The sequence below is a fragment of the Mycteria americana genome, chromosome 6 (assembly GCF_035582795.1).
Source record: "Mycteria americana isolate JAX WOST 10 ecotype Jacksonville Zoo and Gardens chromosome 6, USCA_MyAme_1.0, whole genome shotgun sequence".
NCBI lineage: Eukaryota > Metazoa > Chordata > Aves > Ciconiiformes > Ciconiidae > Mycteria > Mycteria americana.
In genome coordinates this window covers 70483609-70500084 of record NC_134370.1, presented here as the reverse complement: position 1 = coordinate 70500084, position 16476 = coordinate 70483609, and the positions used below count along the sequence as shown (strand labels likewise).

The following is a 16476-nucleotide window of genomic DNA, read 5'->3' as shown; positions in this document are numbered from 1 at the left end:
CACCAGCCCCAAGAATGCCACCAGCACTTGGAAAACTGTGAGCAGAAATAAGACAGCCTCTTAAATCATCAGCCCTCATCTACTGCGTGCGCAACTGCCTCCCCACAACATATGGCAGCGTCACCAGTATCCACGTACCCAGAACAAAGCACCTCGGTGCCTGCCTCCAAGCGAAGGGCAACCTTGCTTGGGCTGGCAGCGAGGCAGCTGCGGCACGCGGGGAAGCGGCAGGGAGGTGGGAAGGAAGAGGCGATCATTACGTGCGACACTGCAAAACAAGGGGACGTGGCAAACAGCTCTGCGCCCCTTCAGCCCTCGGATGCACAAGTGCAATCCTGAACTTCCCTTCCCCCTCCCTAATTTCACAGATTCAAGAGAATCCTTCAAATATGCATTTTATTTATCATTACCGTAGCACACAAAATACCCAAGTGCGGATACTGTTATAAAAGCATAAAGAAAAGGAAGCAGCAGCACTGGCAGCTGCTTGCACCGCCTGCAGAACCCCACCACGCAGTATGGAGCAGGAGACCATTTCAGTAAGGCTAGCATGAAAAAACGAATAAAAACAGCTAATAGTAACTGACAGGCGGCCGTAATTCCAAGCAGGCTCCACAGGCCCTACAGAAACATCACGCGCTGCAGCACACAGACAGAACCCGACGTGCTCGCCCGCCTACCGCCTCGCTACCCACTGCTGCAAGCTCAAACTTAGCGAGACCGCAGGGCAAAGCGTGCGTCGCATCCGCAAAGCCCTCCCAGCACCAAGGCATTAGCAGTTCAGAGCTGCGCGCCTAGTTATTCCAAAAGTAAGTGCGAAGGGGCTTATTCATTTACTTCCTTCCGTGTTTACTTTTGCCTGCTTCGTTTGTTATTGTAACACAAGCCGGATCCTTCCCCACTTGCCTTAAGGATGTTGCTCATCGGCCGCGCTTCTGAAGGTGGCCTTGGCTGAGAGGCTGTGCCGGGACGCTCGCCCTGTGCCCTGCCAGCAGCAGCAGTCCCGCTGCTCTGGGACACGTCCTGCGAGGGGCTAACATCAAACGCACCCAGATGTGCCCCCAGGGTGGGTTCTACCTCTGGCGCCGAACTCCCGTCCACCCGTGAGTCTCTGCCTTTCGGAGACCAGACCCGCGTGCCCTGGCACAGCACCGGGACAGGCAGCGCAGCCTTCGGCGCCGCGGAGGTTTGCAGTCTTAAACAGAATTGCTCCTGCTGGTCTGCTGACAGTGTTTTAAAAACCCAACCATGCCAGGACAGTGAAGTTTCAAGTAACAGCTAATTTAAGGAGAGGTTTATCTGCAGCACTGGTTAATCTGACTGCATTAACTAAAGAAATGCTATTTTGGCGCAACTGATTTGCCTAAATGGTGCTTTAAAGCCAGGTGACCTTCCCAAGATGCTCACAAGGCAGGGTTCCTCAGAGTCTGTGTCTAACTTCAGTGCTTCCTACATCAGCCAGCACCACAGCCACCAGCCTGCAGGAGCAGAGCTCTTACCCCCCGGGAACCCCCTTCCTCGGGCAGGCACACTTCCCACGCGCAGGCGGCAGCTCCGCACTTCAGTTGCCACGAACTAAGTGTCCCACTCGGATGGAACCGCAGGTTTTACAGACGAAATAAATAAGGAACAAAGAGGAGGGACGAGAGCCCATCCATCAGCGGTCCTAATCCCCTGCACTAGATGCGGGCACCCCAGGGCATCCATCCAGGGTGAGGTCCACGGAGGAGCTCAGCCCCCTCCTCCCTCCGTCGCCGGTGCCGAGGACCCGACCGCTGCCGAGGGCCACGCCGGCAGGGACCCGGGGAGCGCCGCGGAGGAGTCCCCGCAGCCCAGCGGCTGGGACGAGGCTGGATCTGGACCGGCAGCTGTGGGTTACAGCACCTCATTATCCCTTCCAGGGGCCGGACATGAAGTTCCAGCACGACGTCCCCAAAGCAGCAGCGGGGCAGTGGGGACGAGGGCATCTCCCAGGCGATGGCGGTGTCCCCTGCTCACCGCCAGCCCCGTTCTTCCATTCCCATGGCAATCCCCGGTCCCGCCAGCTGCACCGCAACGTTGACTTTTCCTCTCTCTCCATAGAGATCCGTGGAACAAAGCAAAATAAAACAATTAGGCAGTGTCTGCGGGGGTCAACGTGCAGCCACTTCTTTCAGACTGATTTATGGTTTCCCAAGTCCCATGCAGAAGCCAAAGCAGAAGCCGTTCTCGAGTGCTTTTTTCCTCTTATCCCCATCTCATGGAAACTGCACAGAGCGTAAAACTGCAGCCCAGCTCAACTCGCCTCCTAATCCTCGCATTTATCCTACAGGCACCACGACCGTCGAGCCGCTGCCAACACTTCTGCCAAGCCGGCCGTGAGGCCATGCCTGCTGACGATGGCACTTCTCCGCAGGGGTGAGGAATAAGCAGACAAACAAATGGAGGGAATGGGAAATCTTGTGATGACAGGGCTGGTTAAAAGAACAGCCCATCATTCCAGTTGAGGTCCAGCTCGGTGAGGGAAACACCAGCACCCTTACCCTTGGGGAAGCTTTTTGGACGCTGCACCTGAGCGCTGGGAAGAGCAGCCCATTTTCTAGACCTGGGGTACAACATTCACATCCATCCTGGGGAATCCGAATTTTGACTCAGAATTTAAGGCAAGGAGAGCTCGATTAGCTGTAACAAAACAAAGTCATGGAAGGAAGATGGTGGCCTGGCAGAAGGCAGCTGGCTGCGTCCCCAGCCCAGGCAGGGTGAGGCACCCGAAGTCTCTCCTGGTCTCAAGGATCCATTTAACCTGCCAGTGACAACCTCACGAAGGACACCGGAGAGGGCTGCAGAAGACCAGGGCCACCAGCTGCCACCCAGCAGCCCCCCGGCTTTCCAGCACACCCTCCCCGCCCGGGCTCTCCCGGCCCCCCACCAAAGCCCCTGCCGGGGCTAATCCCCGCCGCCAGCTCCCAGCATCGGTTCTCCCAGCTGCCCTGTGCCTGGGGTGGGTACCGGCTCTGCTGGGACGCGGGAGCCCCCGGCCGCTGCGGGCAGCTGGCCCCAGGCGCCCGTCCCTGCTCAAGGCACGGTGCCTTCCCGCACCCGAGGGCTACAAAGGCTGGTTAGGAAACCCTAACGCAGCAGATTAGTCCCAGAGAACACATCGTCTCCCTGTTCACTTCTGGGGGTGAACAGCGAGCCAGAGGGATTTGGAAATTTCTGTCTCGAGCGCGCAAGGTTTAATTGCTTATGTTCTCCGTTCCTAATGCACTCCCATGGCAAAACCCGCATCTGCTCCCTCTTCGCCCAGCGATGCAGGAACCGTAACTGAGTTGCAGCTTGGCCGTGATAAGCCTTCCCGCGGTGAGGCTCCCCGGGGACGAGCCCTGCCCCAGGTTGGGGCTGTCCCTCCACTCATCCCTGCGCTGTCACCGGTGCCAGCGGTGCTTGGGCACTGCTGTCCCCTTCGCAGTTATCCCCGACAGGGGACCTGCTCGCCGCTGCTGGGTTTTGTACTGCTTTGCACCCAAGAATGGATCACCTCCTCCTCAAAAATACTGCAGTCATGTTTCAGGCTCAGAATCGTATTTCTAGGGGTTTGCAGGCCTCAGGTTGGTTATGGAGGAGGAGCTGTGACCACAGCACCGGCGCTCGCTGCTCAACCCCGGGCTGCTGGAGCTGCCCTTCCGGGGGTCCCGCACCCTGCAAAGGCTGTGGGGCAGCGGGTGGGCACGACAGGAGCCGAGGGCTTCAGCCTCCTCACCTGGTGCGAGACACGAAGGGTCGGGACGTGCCCTGCGCTGGGACAAGCAAAAAGCTCCATTGCAGGCTGCTCTGCTTTTCCTTCGCTTGCAACCCTGCATTGCAAAGCAACATCAACCCTGTACGGTGAAATCATCCCCACTGCCAAAGCAGCATCAACCCTGTACGGTGCAATCATCCTCAGTGCCAAAGCAGCATCAACCCTGTACAGTGAAATCATCCCCACTGCCAAAGCAGCATCAACCCTGTACGGTGCAATCATCCCCACTGCTCGCGGTGCTGGCCCTGGCGAGCCCAGCAGCCTGAGCACCGCGCCAGGCGAACGCCACGACCCTCTTCACGTACTCCCTGCGCCCGGTCTCTCGCCAACGTGTCCTCAGAGAAACTTCGAGAGAAGCAGGACGAGCTGTTAGCCCGGTTTTGCAGCTGAGGGGGGCTGCGATCGGGGGGAGCCGTGCAGGACCCAGAGCGGCACCCGGCCGAAGCCGGGGCGCGGGGGCTGCGCTGCCGCTCCCCCAGCACGTTTCCCCCCGGCAGCCCCAGGACACCGGCAGGACGTGACACGGCTCATCAGCATCAGCTCACGGACACAGAGATTAACCGTGTCCAAAACCCACGTCTCTCTGGAAAAGCCCAGCAGAGCTGCCTGAGAATGACACGCTGCCTGCAGAAGTTTAAAACCAAATCAGCCTAAAATGCCTCAGACACCGTTCCCCATTACGCTCAATGAGATCCTCGTAACAAAATGCCACGTGTTAATTAAAAAGCCCTATAGAAATAGGAACGCTCTCCGCTCGGTGGTACTGGGGGTTACTGAGGAAAGCCTCAACCTTCTTGCTTTCCTCCAAGCCCTGTTCGTTGTGTTTTTATTTAATTCTCGGGGACTTTGCCAGGGGGCCGGTGTGTTAACGCTGACAGTGGGAAGCATCCCGTAAGGGCAGAGAGAAATCACTGTCATCATTATTGAAGACACGCTACGTTGGGATTCATTTTGTATTAGCACCTTATTTATGTCTAGAACAAAACGCAGACGTTGAGCTGGGGGACGGGTACCCAGCCAGCACCGAAGCACTGCTAAGGAGACGTGCAAGCTCCCGCTCACGCCTGGGGAAGCAAGGCGCCGCGGAACGCAGGCTGCCAGCCACCCCAAACCCCTCGAACGCAGCTGCCCCGGGACCCTCTGCTTTATTCCAAAACCCCAGATGAAGAAATCTGTCACCGGAAAGCAGAAGTCCCAACCGGTTAAAGGCCCGTTGGTGGCCTTAAGGAGTTGCTTCCGAGACGCGGCGGCAGGCTGGGGAATCGTCCCCCGCAGGTTTGGGGTTTTGTATCAACGTGCAAACGAGAATGATGCAAAACTGTAAACACACAGATAATAACTGCAAGCGGAAGAAAAGAAGGACAGTAGGAACATGGACCTGGACCAGAAGACAGAAGAGTCCATTCTGGATCAGGAGAAGAACTTTAATACTGAGGAACAGCCCACGAACATGGAGATTCAGGCAGGAGCACGGTCCAGGAGAGCTCCCTTCAGAGGGAGGTCCGACGGTACCACGGCAAGGGCAGGCGCCGAGGCTCGGTTCGGACAGCAGTCCCGATGGCGCGGGGGCCGTGGGGGTCCCTCTGCGGACGGAGGAGGACAGGCTGGCACGGCGGGGGACACCCGACGTCTGTCACACCCCTGCTGCCCTGACCTGCCTCACCGTCGTCTCCAACCCCAGCCCTCTCCTCTGCCGCTGCCTTTTCTGTTGCCCTCACATCTTCTCTTCTCCTCTTCCAACGGCCCCAGGGGCTCCCGGATTTCAGGTCCCAAAGACATTCTGTTCTCATTACACATTTCCTTTGGAAAGCCATTGTTGTTTGCAAGCCAGGAATATTAGTCAGCATGCTATATAGTGCAATGCTAATGAGAATTAAATCGATTCATGAAAAGTACCTGCTCAGCATGTTTATTATCTATTTTTCAAACATAACTATTTTGGCTTCCAGCTTTTTTCTTCAGTCCCAATATACTGTCCATTCTGTGAGTTCAGTGTATAGATAACATATAGTTACAATCGCTATAAACTACCTAATCTATATATTCCTAAAGTCTCTCTCTGGCTCCAGAATGGCTTAATCAATTTTTGCAATTTTTTTATTAAAGAAAAATTTCCTTTTGGCAGCTAGATGGATATTTCCTTTGGGATCCCAGCTTATGTGCCAAGCTAAAAGCCAATACGATCTGAAACAGCCCTGCTATAAACCCCTGAAAAATAGAAAAACCTCATCGATATGACAGATATGCCACTATAATTAAAGTCTTTGGTAACAGACATTATGCAGCCAAAATGTTCTATTTCCAGCTGCAGCATTGATCAAATTTTGACATCCAACATTAACTAGCTGAGGTCTCTCTGACCTCGCAAAGCACAACGCCACAAAGCTTTTGTTAATTACCATTTATAGAAACGCCTCGTCTAACTGGCGAGGCAGCAGGACCGGGCGAGTACCGACCCACCTGATTTCACTCCTTCCCGCAGCATCCCGAACCAGCCTAAGATTCTTCTCCATCCTCAGGAGTCCAGAGCTTATATTCTTTACTGCCAGATATGAAAGATTAAAATACGTCCCAACCTCGACTTTCCCATGAGATGCTCAGTGCAAAAAACTGGCTCTCCCAGGGAAAGCAAATGGCTCTCGGCGTAACGCCCAGCTCCGGTGAGACCACGACCCGGCCGGGAGCAGGGGGAGGCTCCCAGCTCAGAATTCTAAAGAAAATACATTAGAATTATGATGCTAAAATTATTAGGGCGCAGCCGGCCCACGGCTCTGAGCTCTGCAACGCTCGCGCCTCTTCGGGAGGGACTTCCTAACCTTTGCATTTGCGCAATGCGAGGTACATCCTACAATCCCAGAGAGGTTTTTCAGTCTGTTCCCTTGCCTGCAGAAGAGCAGTTTCCATTTACATCAACTTCCCTGGTCAGGACCAAAGACTGAACAATTTGGGAGAACAGACCCCCCGGTTTCCATAAGGAGAACTGGGATCATCACTAATGGAAGGACAAAGTTGATCCTCGGAGCAGCTCAAAGATCCCGTGGCTTAAAATATGGCTCCGCTCTACAAACTGATTATGTAAAGATGGCACCATCTTGCTCAGTAGCAGAGCTCCTGACGTGTATCTGCAGAGACAGCTGCTGACTTTGAGTAAAATAAGATTTTACTGCATTTTACCCCTGCTGTCCCCTACAGATAACAAGCCAGAGGAAGCACGATGGCATCTTGCATTTTGTGTGTGCGTAGAATAAACTATATTCCTCACGAAACTTCAGCTGCCGAGTCACTTTTGCAAATGAAGACAATGGTTACCAGTGAAGGTAATCTACACAGACGGTAATTGCCAAAGTGTAATTAAGAGCAAAGTACGGTCCGCATCTTTAAAGCGACGACGCGGGAGGAACAAAGCGCCCAGCTGCTCCCCAGGACCACGCCAGTTCGCTCCACCAGCAGTTACAAAAATCCTATTTTTGCTTAGAAAAAAGAGCCGTTCTCCACCAGCAGTCTGAAGGACAGCTCACACAACTTCCCTCTGCGCTGGCCCTTTCCAGAAAAAAATCAGACTCTAAGGACCAGGCATTTTTTGCAGATACTCAGTTCGGTCTTGGCCATAATTACACAACAGACACAACCACCTCTGCGCCGCGTGCAGGAAAACTGCCCGGCCAGCCCCAAATCCCACACGTCACTTTAGAAATGACCATCTCCTGGTCCATCTCACCCGGTAAATTCCTGGAAAATCAGATCATCGCAAAACCTGTGCCACAGAGCAGCGGGACAGAAAGACCGCACGCGACTGCCGCGTATCCACCCACCGACCACGCACCCAGAGGGACGAGGCTGCAGCGACTTCAGACCCCACCACTCTTCCTCTCGTTTCCAAACGCTGCTGAATGCAAAAGGCAGCAGTTAATCTTCTGTCTAGAAATGAAAACACCGTAATGGATATTTAATAGCTACCTTCAGTTGCAAGAACTCCTTGTGTCAATGTCCCAAATATACAAAATAAAAGACAGGCTTGTTTGAATAGGAGGCGGGTGGTGGCAGCAGGGGGGAGGCACAGAGAATTTGAGTGTGAAGCTTAAAAATATGTTTGCATTTCAGATGGTCAGGCAGGCACGTGCCTGCCAGCTCAGGGATGGCCTCTGGGCAGTGGCTTCGTGCACGCGCAAACCCCTGAACAACAACGCCCCGTGGAGAAGATGGAGGAGAAGAACCATCTCCCAGCCAGCCGGGGCAACCACTGCCCTGACCCTGTTGCCGGCACAGACGGGCGCAGAAATCTCGAAAGAAAGGTACTTCTGAACGCCTCCTTTTCTGATCTTTGGGATTTGTGCAGAAGAGCCGGCACATCTCCTGCCCCGCTCCTGCCACTGCCCGACCCACCGCGCTTCTGCCCCCCCACCCTCCAGCAACCCTGAACGCAAACCACACAGGCAAATACACCTCTGGGGTGATGTAAGCCATGAGACTTCATTTCTATTTTAATTATTTATTTTTTTACAAGCAAAATATTGTAAATGTAGATAAAACTGTCTAATAGCCACATTTTTATTTTCTAGAAACGCCAGTATTTTACACGCTGCCAGAGCACGGCTCAGCGAACCGGCAGCGACACGTGAAGCCGGGGATCTTCACTCTGCCATTGCAATCCACTCATTGCAGCGTAACAGCAAAAAGCTGTCGTGTCCGTTCGGTCCCAGCGAACGCGCTTCCACGTCGGGCCAGCTCGCATGCCCCCGCCCCGCGGCGCTCGGACGCTGCCCTTCGCGCTCCTCTTCCTCACCGCGCCAAAACGCCCTGCCAGCCGCAGGGCTCGTGCAGGGAGCCGCTCGCACCTCGGTCCACTCCGCGCTGCTCCATCCGCCGAAAGGCTGCTCTCGCCCCCACGCGCGTGCCCTGCGGACCCTGTGAAGGCGGGGCTGTGACTGCGGGAGGTTCGGCTCGGGGCATCGCCCGGCCTGCAGGAATGCCGTCGCATCGGGCCATGGACTTTGGAGCTGGTTTGGCAGACCATCACCTCCTAAAGACAAGCCTGGCTTGCGTTTCATGCTCAGAAGGTACCCCTAGGTTTCTGCATAAATGCAGGTGACCATATAAACCCTAATGCTGACATCCTTACTTGTGCGCATGGAGTCTCCTCACTTCTTCAGACCTTTCTGAAAACTCACCCCATTTCTTCTGCATCTCCTCCTTTGTCCTGGTGCTCAGAGCAAAGCAGCCTTCGCTTCAGCCCGGCCTCCACCAGCAGTTTGCTCTGTAGCCCTGGGCAGGTCTGTGGCTGGTTATCCAGTTCTGTAAGGAACGGAAAACCAGACTGCGCCAGCTAACAGCGCCGCGTGCAAAATTAGGGTTGGTTAAGATGTTGCCGTGCTTAGGCTAAAGCTCCAAAAAACGTTCAAAGTATTAATTCCTCTCTGTCGTGACCAAAGACGGTGGGTTTGCCTTTCTCCTGGGCTCTGGCGGCAGCTGGCAGAGCTCTGCCGACAGGGTGAGGGAGCAAGCAAAACAAGCAAAAACATCTCCTGGGATGATGAAGGTGCCACATAAACTTGAGTAGATTTTAGAAAGTCACCAAGAGCCACAGCAGCTGTAACTCCGTTGGGAATACAAGGGGGGAATCCACACGAGGTGGCCGATGAAGAAACAAATTGGGATATATTTTCCTGAGTTCTGAAGCTTCTAAGAGGCTGGTAGGAACAACAACCAGAAGTAACTAACTACAAATCCTGCCACAAGAGGGGATTTAGTCCCATCCTTTCAAATCATCCCCCCAGCCCTGACAGGACAGACTCAGGCCCACGTACACGCGCACGTTAACTGTGGCGTGGCTGCACCCGTCCGAGCCTGCTCCCCATCTCCTCCCTGCCACGCAAGAGCCACGGTCTCTGCAGACACTCGCTGTGGATTCATCAGCTTCGCAGGCAATTCCAGACCATCAGTATGAAATTGCTCTCATACTGCTATGATAATTTACTCTGGAAAAATTTCAAAGAAAAGAATGTGACCTGAAAGCTTCTTATTTGCAGAAGCGACTCCAAAGCTTTCTGTAACCAAACAATAATTGGGGTTTTTTGACCACAAACAAGTGGCTGATGACAGAAGCACTGTTCAGTTCTCTCTGCAAAAGCACCAACGTCTGACCCCTGCGCTAACAAGGTATTGTCTATCCTTGACAAAATTGAGAGCAAATAAAGTACAGCACTTCTCGCATGGCAAATCCCTGCTCGTTCCCCAGCCTTCCCCAGTAACGCGCTGTCATTTCTAACAAGTGACAGTAGTGCCACGCTTCCTCTGCCATTTGGAAACCGAAGGAGCGTGGCGATTTTGGAGGGTTTGCTCTACAATGCCACCCCCTACTCGGAGACACGGCCGCCCTGCAGAAGGCAGAGGGACCGCTCCTGTTTCGGTGGGAGCACACGCGTGCTCTGCTCTGCGTGTCAGGATTCCCATGAGTTCTGCACCAACTGTGCTCACCACGAGGTACGTGACATTCCTACAAGTCCCCCAGCAGGGTGAAGTGTTGAGGGTACCATAGGGTTTGGTTTCTCCCACTGGCAAACTCCCACCTCACATAGCGCAAGACAAAGATAAGGACACCCCATCCTCGAACACGTAGGACCAAGTGCCTGGCGGCTACCGAGCAGCTACCCCCCAAGCCAACAAGGCCTCCGCTTTCCATTGACACCCAATTCACCCAACGCTGCGCAGGCAGAGGCCGCTCCCAGTGCCCCTACCCATGCCTCGGAACCCACCTTCACCCATGATGCTACACACCCCGGAGAGGACACCCACCCCTACACGAGCTGTGGAGGAGCTTCCACAGACTGATGGCATCTCCATCAGGACCTTGCCCGCTACCATTGACGGCATCTCAGTGAGGGTCTTCCTTGCTGCACAGTCTTTGCCCATCTTCATACACGGCTTCCAGGAGAAGCCAACCTGCAAGGTTTCAGCTAGAAAGCAGATGCGCCAGCGTACCAAGAGAGGGATCACAGACACTTTTGGTGCCTCTAGTCTTGTACGGGGTCGTGCAAATCTCGGCTGTGCTGGAACGTGGCCACAGACGTCATTCCCATATACCCGATCCCTCTGAGATGCTGAAGAGCGAGGCAAAAATCAAAAATAAGTGGGCTGCTCAAGGCACTTTTAGTATTCCCCAGACACCTTAAAAAAAGCCTCCTACTGTGCATTACCCAATTTTTACATGACAGAAGCAGAAAATGTCTTCTTTCATGATGCTATTGTACATATCTTTCTACAAAGGTACTACCGTGTGTGTGCGCGCGCATGCGCGCGCGTGTGTGTATATATCTATATCTATATTTATCTTCAACATCTTATATGGGAAAGTGATAAGCAAAGTAGTTCTTTCAGGAAACTGGCTCTTAAGAGGGATAGCCGGCAGTTTCACAGCAGGTAACATTGTAAAACAGGCATGAAAAGCTAACAGGAAATGGGCATTTCAGCTGGTGAAGAAATAGCAGCACTAGAAATATTTTCAGCGGGTATCCATAACAACTTGTGCTTCTGCCTCCCATTAAAATGAGAGTAAATATGTCAATAGTTTTTCAGTGGACATTTAGTGGATATTTTCCTCAGCTGCCTTTTGCATCCTTTGTATCTAAAATTACATACTTGGAAATAAATTTAAAAGGAAAAAAGGAGACGAAACGCAAGAAACGCTCAGCTTTGACCGTTACCTCGTCTTGAAACTTCCTGTGCATTTCAGGCAGTTTTCTTCCGAGCCCACAAACCGTGTGTCTGTAACGCTGGAGCAGGGAAGGAAGGACGCTGCCCTGGCAGCCTGCAGCGCTACTGAGAGACAGCTGAGCGGGAATGATAGGTTTCTGTTGCAAATACATTTTCAACGCTATAAATAAAAACATTACTTTGAATCGAGTCGGCAGCAAACTGGCCACGGAAACCTGCCGGTACTGCTTTCACCATCCCTGGGACCCGCAGGCTGGGAGGGGTGCGATCCTGCACCCACCGCAGCCCAGAGGCTTTGCCGATGGACTTCTCCTCGCTACCACAACGCGCTGGCCGTGCTGCGGTGGCTTTGCCGGAGCCTCGCCGGTGCCGGACCGGAGACCGGGCGATGCTCAGAGAGCCCGACCCGCAGCCTTGGACCCAAAGTCCGTCTCACTCCGCGTTTCTGACAACGGGTTTGGCACCAGTCCCTGTTACTGCACCCCGGGTTCAGGCTGCGGGAGAGAAGGGAAGGCTCTGGGAGCAGAGTAAACTTCTCGGCACGAAGCCTCGGGGTTTCTGGCGCTCTCGGCAGCACAGAGCAACCTCCGGTGCAGATCACCTGTGCTCAGGACTTCAGACAAGGGACCCCACTGCGTAAGCAGCAGGCTGCTAACCTATTTCCCGGCAAAAGCAATTGGAAACTCTCAGAAGATAAAAAGATAATGAACAAATAACCTTCACAGTAGCCAGCGCTGCAAAAACCCAAGGTTCCCCTTTGTGTTGACTGCCTGTTATTAATGATCCTGTCAGGTCTCCTAATGAACTTTGTGCTTCATGTGGAAAACGTGGGGTTTGTCCAAGAGCGTAGTCAAGAGCTTTTCATTTATTTCCAGTCTTATGCAAGAAAGTTCTTACATTCTGAATCCAAGAAACCGTATTTTTATATTTATTTTCTCACGTCTCCGCGTTCTTGTAGTACTACTGAGGTTTGAAGCAAAACACCACTGTCTTTTCAGGAAAATGCTTGACGCATCGAGCAATGGCAAATCATTAATTATTTCAAGCCTTTTATACCACCACTGACACCACAGTGAAGAATTTAAAACATTTCCTCAGACAAGCAGCTCAGTCACAGCAAAACCGCAGCGCAAGAGCATTGCTTCGTTTTTTCAAAGCTCGCTTTATTCTAACAACGGCTGCAAGGCTGCCTCGCTGGCAAACTGCTTCGCGCTTGTGTTTGGAGACACGGAGCACAAGGTGGTAAATACAAATTCAATATACTGCTAGACCAGACCCTTGCCATGGAGATGAGCAAAAAGCCTTCGGGAATGGCTGCCCCTCTCTGCCAGCCAAGCCGCTCCCCGGGGACGCGTCTCGGGGCAGTGACACCCATGGGAGCGGGGTCCCCAGCACCCGTGGCCAGCAGTCAGCACGATGCCAGGGACGGAGCGTTAGTGGGCGTTGCTGCCTTCTCACATCTGATGGGCCCCACAACTGCAAACTACCACCTTCATTGCTTTAAAAGGTGCCTCTGTGGCATGTAATATGATTAAAATACCAGCTTTTCTGAGTCAAGAAAGCCCAACATCTTCCTGTTCAGGCACCTGCCGGGAGCCCCCGAGTCCCAGCAAGTGGCTGAGACCCACGGCCCTGCTCGCCGGCAGACAGAGACCGTCCCCCAGAACCCAGCGGAGACGGATGCTGGGACGATGTCCTCCCCAAAACAGCAAACTACTGGAATACACAAAAAAACCCCAACAAAACCGCTTATGGAGGTGCTGGCCCAGCTGCCCTGACCCACTGCACACGCTGCCTCTGCCCGCAGCAGCTCTGTCCCCCCAACACCGTCCCTGAGCCCGCCCGGGGGACCCGGGGACGAGCTCTCCAGGCTCCTCCGCCTGCTCGGATGGGCTGTTCGGGAGTGAAAATTAGGGCAAAAGAGAGGAAGGATTCATCGAAGCTCAGACAATGAGCTGTTCATTCAACATGGGAATATTACCAAAGTAAACTTCGGATAATCAAATAAAAAAGGCTTTATTTAGAAACAGAATATTCAGGTATCGTCTAGCAGCACCGCACCCCTACTCACACGCCTTTATCAAGCGCAGCCAGAGGTTAATTTTGTTGACAGGTTCAACCAGTGCCATTATCTCAAACATAAATAAGACCTCTTAAAATCAGCTCTGCCTCCCAGTGCTTCTTTCTCTTCCCCAGCAATGGAGAAGGCAGATGCCATGTCAGACGGGCCACGCTTCAGGGAGGGTATAAAGCCCGTCCGCATCCCCACACGCTGCCGGGGTGAGCGGCACAAACACATGGGTACAGCGGCAAAAACACACGTTACAAACTTCCAGCGAGCAGCTTCACCCCCCAGATGTGCGCCGTGATTAACAGCACTGCGTATGAAAATGATGACTTATGCTTCGGACGGTTTCTCCATATTTAAGTAAAAATAGAAATACATAAATTAGAAACAACAGGCGTAGCAGCAGCCTGGGTGAGGAGACACTATGGATCCCAGCAAGACGTGAAATATCTGCGCTCGTGAGGGAATGACCTTCAAAACTCATTCACCGCATACGGTGACGGTTTTTCTCACTTGCGAGACATTCTACATTCCTACTATGGACGCTTTAATTTTGCACGGACTGTAAAGACTTGGCTTATGAGGCAGCACGAGAGCAATAGCAAACAAATATTTAACTGGGGTAACCTTGATAGTCAGAGTAAGACGAGCTAATTCTTTATACCTTAGGTCATGCATGCTAAATACCAGGATTCACTATTTACTATGCTAAACATAAAAGAAGCCACCGAAATACGTGATCAAGGAGTATTTTCTCTTAACAAAACAAAACAAAAAAGACATGCAAAATGACGACACCTTGTTAAATTATCTTAAGGCCAGAAAATCCAGATTTTTCTAAACTGCATTGCCTACAGTTTCTCTCCCAAGCTACAGTTTGCCATTTAATTTGTATTAAAAACAACCTCTGAGAGACAAATTCGGTTTGCTCGTGCAGAAGAGGCGAGGTGCCGTTACCGCTCTTTGCCGGGTCACCCTTCACAGCCCGGCCGGGGGAGGCGAGGGAGGAACGAGCGGCATGAACGTTTTCGTCACGCAAAACACCGTATTTATCTATTTTAGACTATTTAAGCAAAAACTGACGGTGCCTCGCACAGCCTGCAGCACTCCTCGGTAACCATTCTTTAGCAGGAGCATTTAAAGCGTGTTTCTGCCGGTAAATGAGAAGATGCTCCCTCCTCCTCCTCGGAGTCGCAGGACAGGGAGAGCCGGGGAGAGCCAGCGAGGGCTGGGAGGGGGGACTCGGTGCTATTTACGTGTCGAGTCACCTTTCCTCAAAACTCTGCCCTCAACTGTCCCCTGCCTCCGGGCCGGGCTGCAGCCAGCCGATGCCAGCAGGAAGAGTTGCGAGTGCCCCAGCGGGCGGGTTCCCGGCGCTGCCCCCGCCGGGCGCCCTGGCAGCGATGCCGGTAACTGCGGGCAGGGAGAGCGAGAGCGGCCGGAGCCCGGGGCGCCCCGCAGCCCTCCGGCCACGAGGTCCCGTCCCCCGGCCCGCTGCGGCGGGGACCCGGAGCCCGTCCCGCCAGCTTTTAGAAATACGACGTCCCACCGCCGCTGCGCCCGGAGCGATGGCCCCGCGCACCCCGGCAGCCAGGCGGCGAGCGGGCGGGGGGCGACGGCCGCGGGTCGGGGTCGGGGTCGGGGTCCTGCCGGGTCCGGCACCCGGGGCGCGGCGGATGCGCACCCCGTCCCTCCGCTCTGAACTGTTACAAACGCAGAGCCCTCATCAGGGCAGAGCTGGGCGCTAATGAGGGAGGCAGAGCGGGGCACCGCGGCATGCGGCGGAGGCAGCGGAGAGTCCAGCCCCGCCAGCAGCGTCCCCCGCACTCCGCTCACTCCGCTCCGCGCCGAAGTCCCCCCCGCGGTGCGCGGAGCCTCCGCAGCCGGCGGAGGAGGACGAGCAACCGCCCGGCTCCGCGGGACACGGCCGAGGCGCTCCCCGGCCCCGGGGCGGCCGCGCCGGGCTGCCCCTGCCCCGCTCCGGCTCCGGCTGCGCTCCGAGGGCGGCGGGCACCCCCGCCCCGGCTGACGGCGGGCGGCTCTCCGCGCCGTGCCCGCACGCCTCCGCGGCGGGGGGCGGCGGAGGGGGGGGGGGGGGGCTCTGGCCCGGGGCTCCGCGCCGCCGGCAGCCGCGGCCCGTCTCCCGCAGCGAAGCTCCGGTCGCCTGCCGAGAGCCGGGGGGCCGCGGGCGGCGGGAGCGGGGGGGGTCCGCCTTTGTTCGCGGCGGCGGGGCAGGACCGGGCCGCCCCCCGCCGCTCCGCTCCTTTTGTCTGCCGGCTCCGGGCGGCAGCGCGACCCCGGCGCGGGGCTGTCCCGGCCCCGCCGCCCCCCGGCCCCGCGGGAGGCTGACCTGGATGGTGCAGGTGTACTCGCTGTCGTCCAGCAGCCGCACGGTGCAGTTGTACTCGCGGTCCAGGTTCCTGCTGCTGCCACTCATCCACCTGCTCAGCATCTTCCCGAGGCGGGCGGCGGGGCGCGGCGGGGCGCGGAGCGGGCGCGGAGCGGCGGGCGCTGCCGGCGGAGCCTCCGCTCACATCCCCGCTGCCGGCGCGGCGCGGTGCGGTGCGGTGCGGTGCGGTGCGGCGGGCGCGCCACCCGCCCGGCTCGGCCCGGCCCTGCCTCCGCTGCGGGCCGAGCGGAGCGGCGCGGAGCGGCGCGGAGGGAGCGCAGTGCCCGTGCCCGTGCCCGGGCCGCGGCGCACGGCGGGCGGGGTGGAGGCAGGCCCGGGGGGGCCCCGCCGCCGGCTGCGGGGGCCAATCTCGGCGCCGCGGCGGTGACGGGCTCCGCCGCAAACCAATGCGGCAGGGGCGGCGCGGCTCCGCCGCCTCCGCTGGGCAGCCCCACGCGGGAGGGGGCTCCGCGGGCGCGGAGGGGCGGGGGGGGGCTGCACCGGCCGGCGGGAGGGGGCGGCGGGGGTGCG

The 16476-nt window shown here is 55.8% G+C and overlaps 1 protein-coding gene across 4 annotated transcripts in view; it reads right to left on the bottom strand.

Moving 5' to 3' along the window:
* The window catches only part of FRMD5 (FERM domain containing 5), a 115910-nt gene extending 99782 nt beyond the window's left edge, over positions 1–16128 (bottom strand). For all 4 annotated transcript variants that reach the window (XM_075506502.1, XM_075506504.1, XM_075506503.1 and 1 more), the window contains exon 1: positions 15907–16128. In XM_075506502.1, the coding sequence (XP_075362617.1) occupies positions 15907–16008 (102 nt within the window). In that variant the 5' untranslated portion in view covers positions 16009–16128. The remainder of the gene's footprint in view (positions 1–15906) is intronic.
* Positions 16129–16476: the final 348 nt, after the last annotated feature.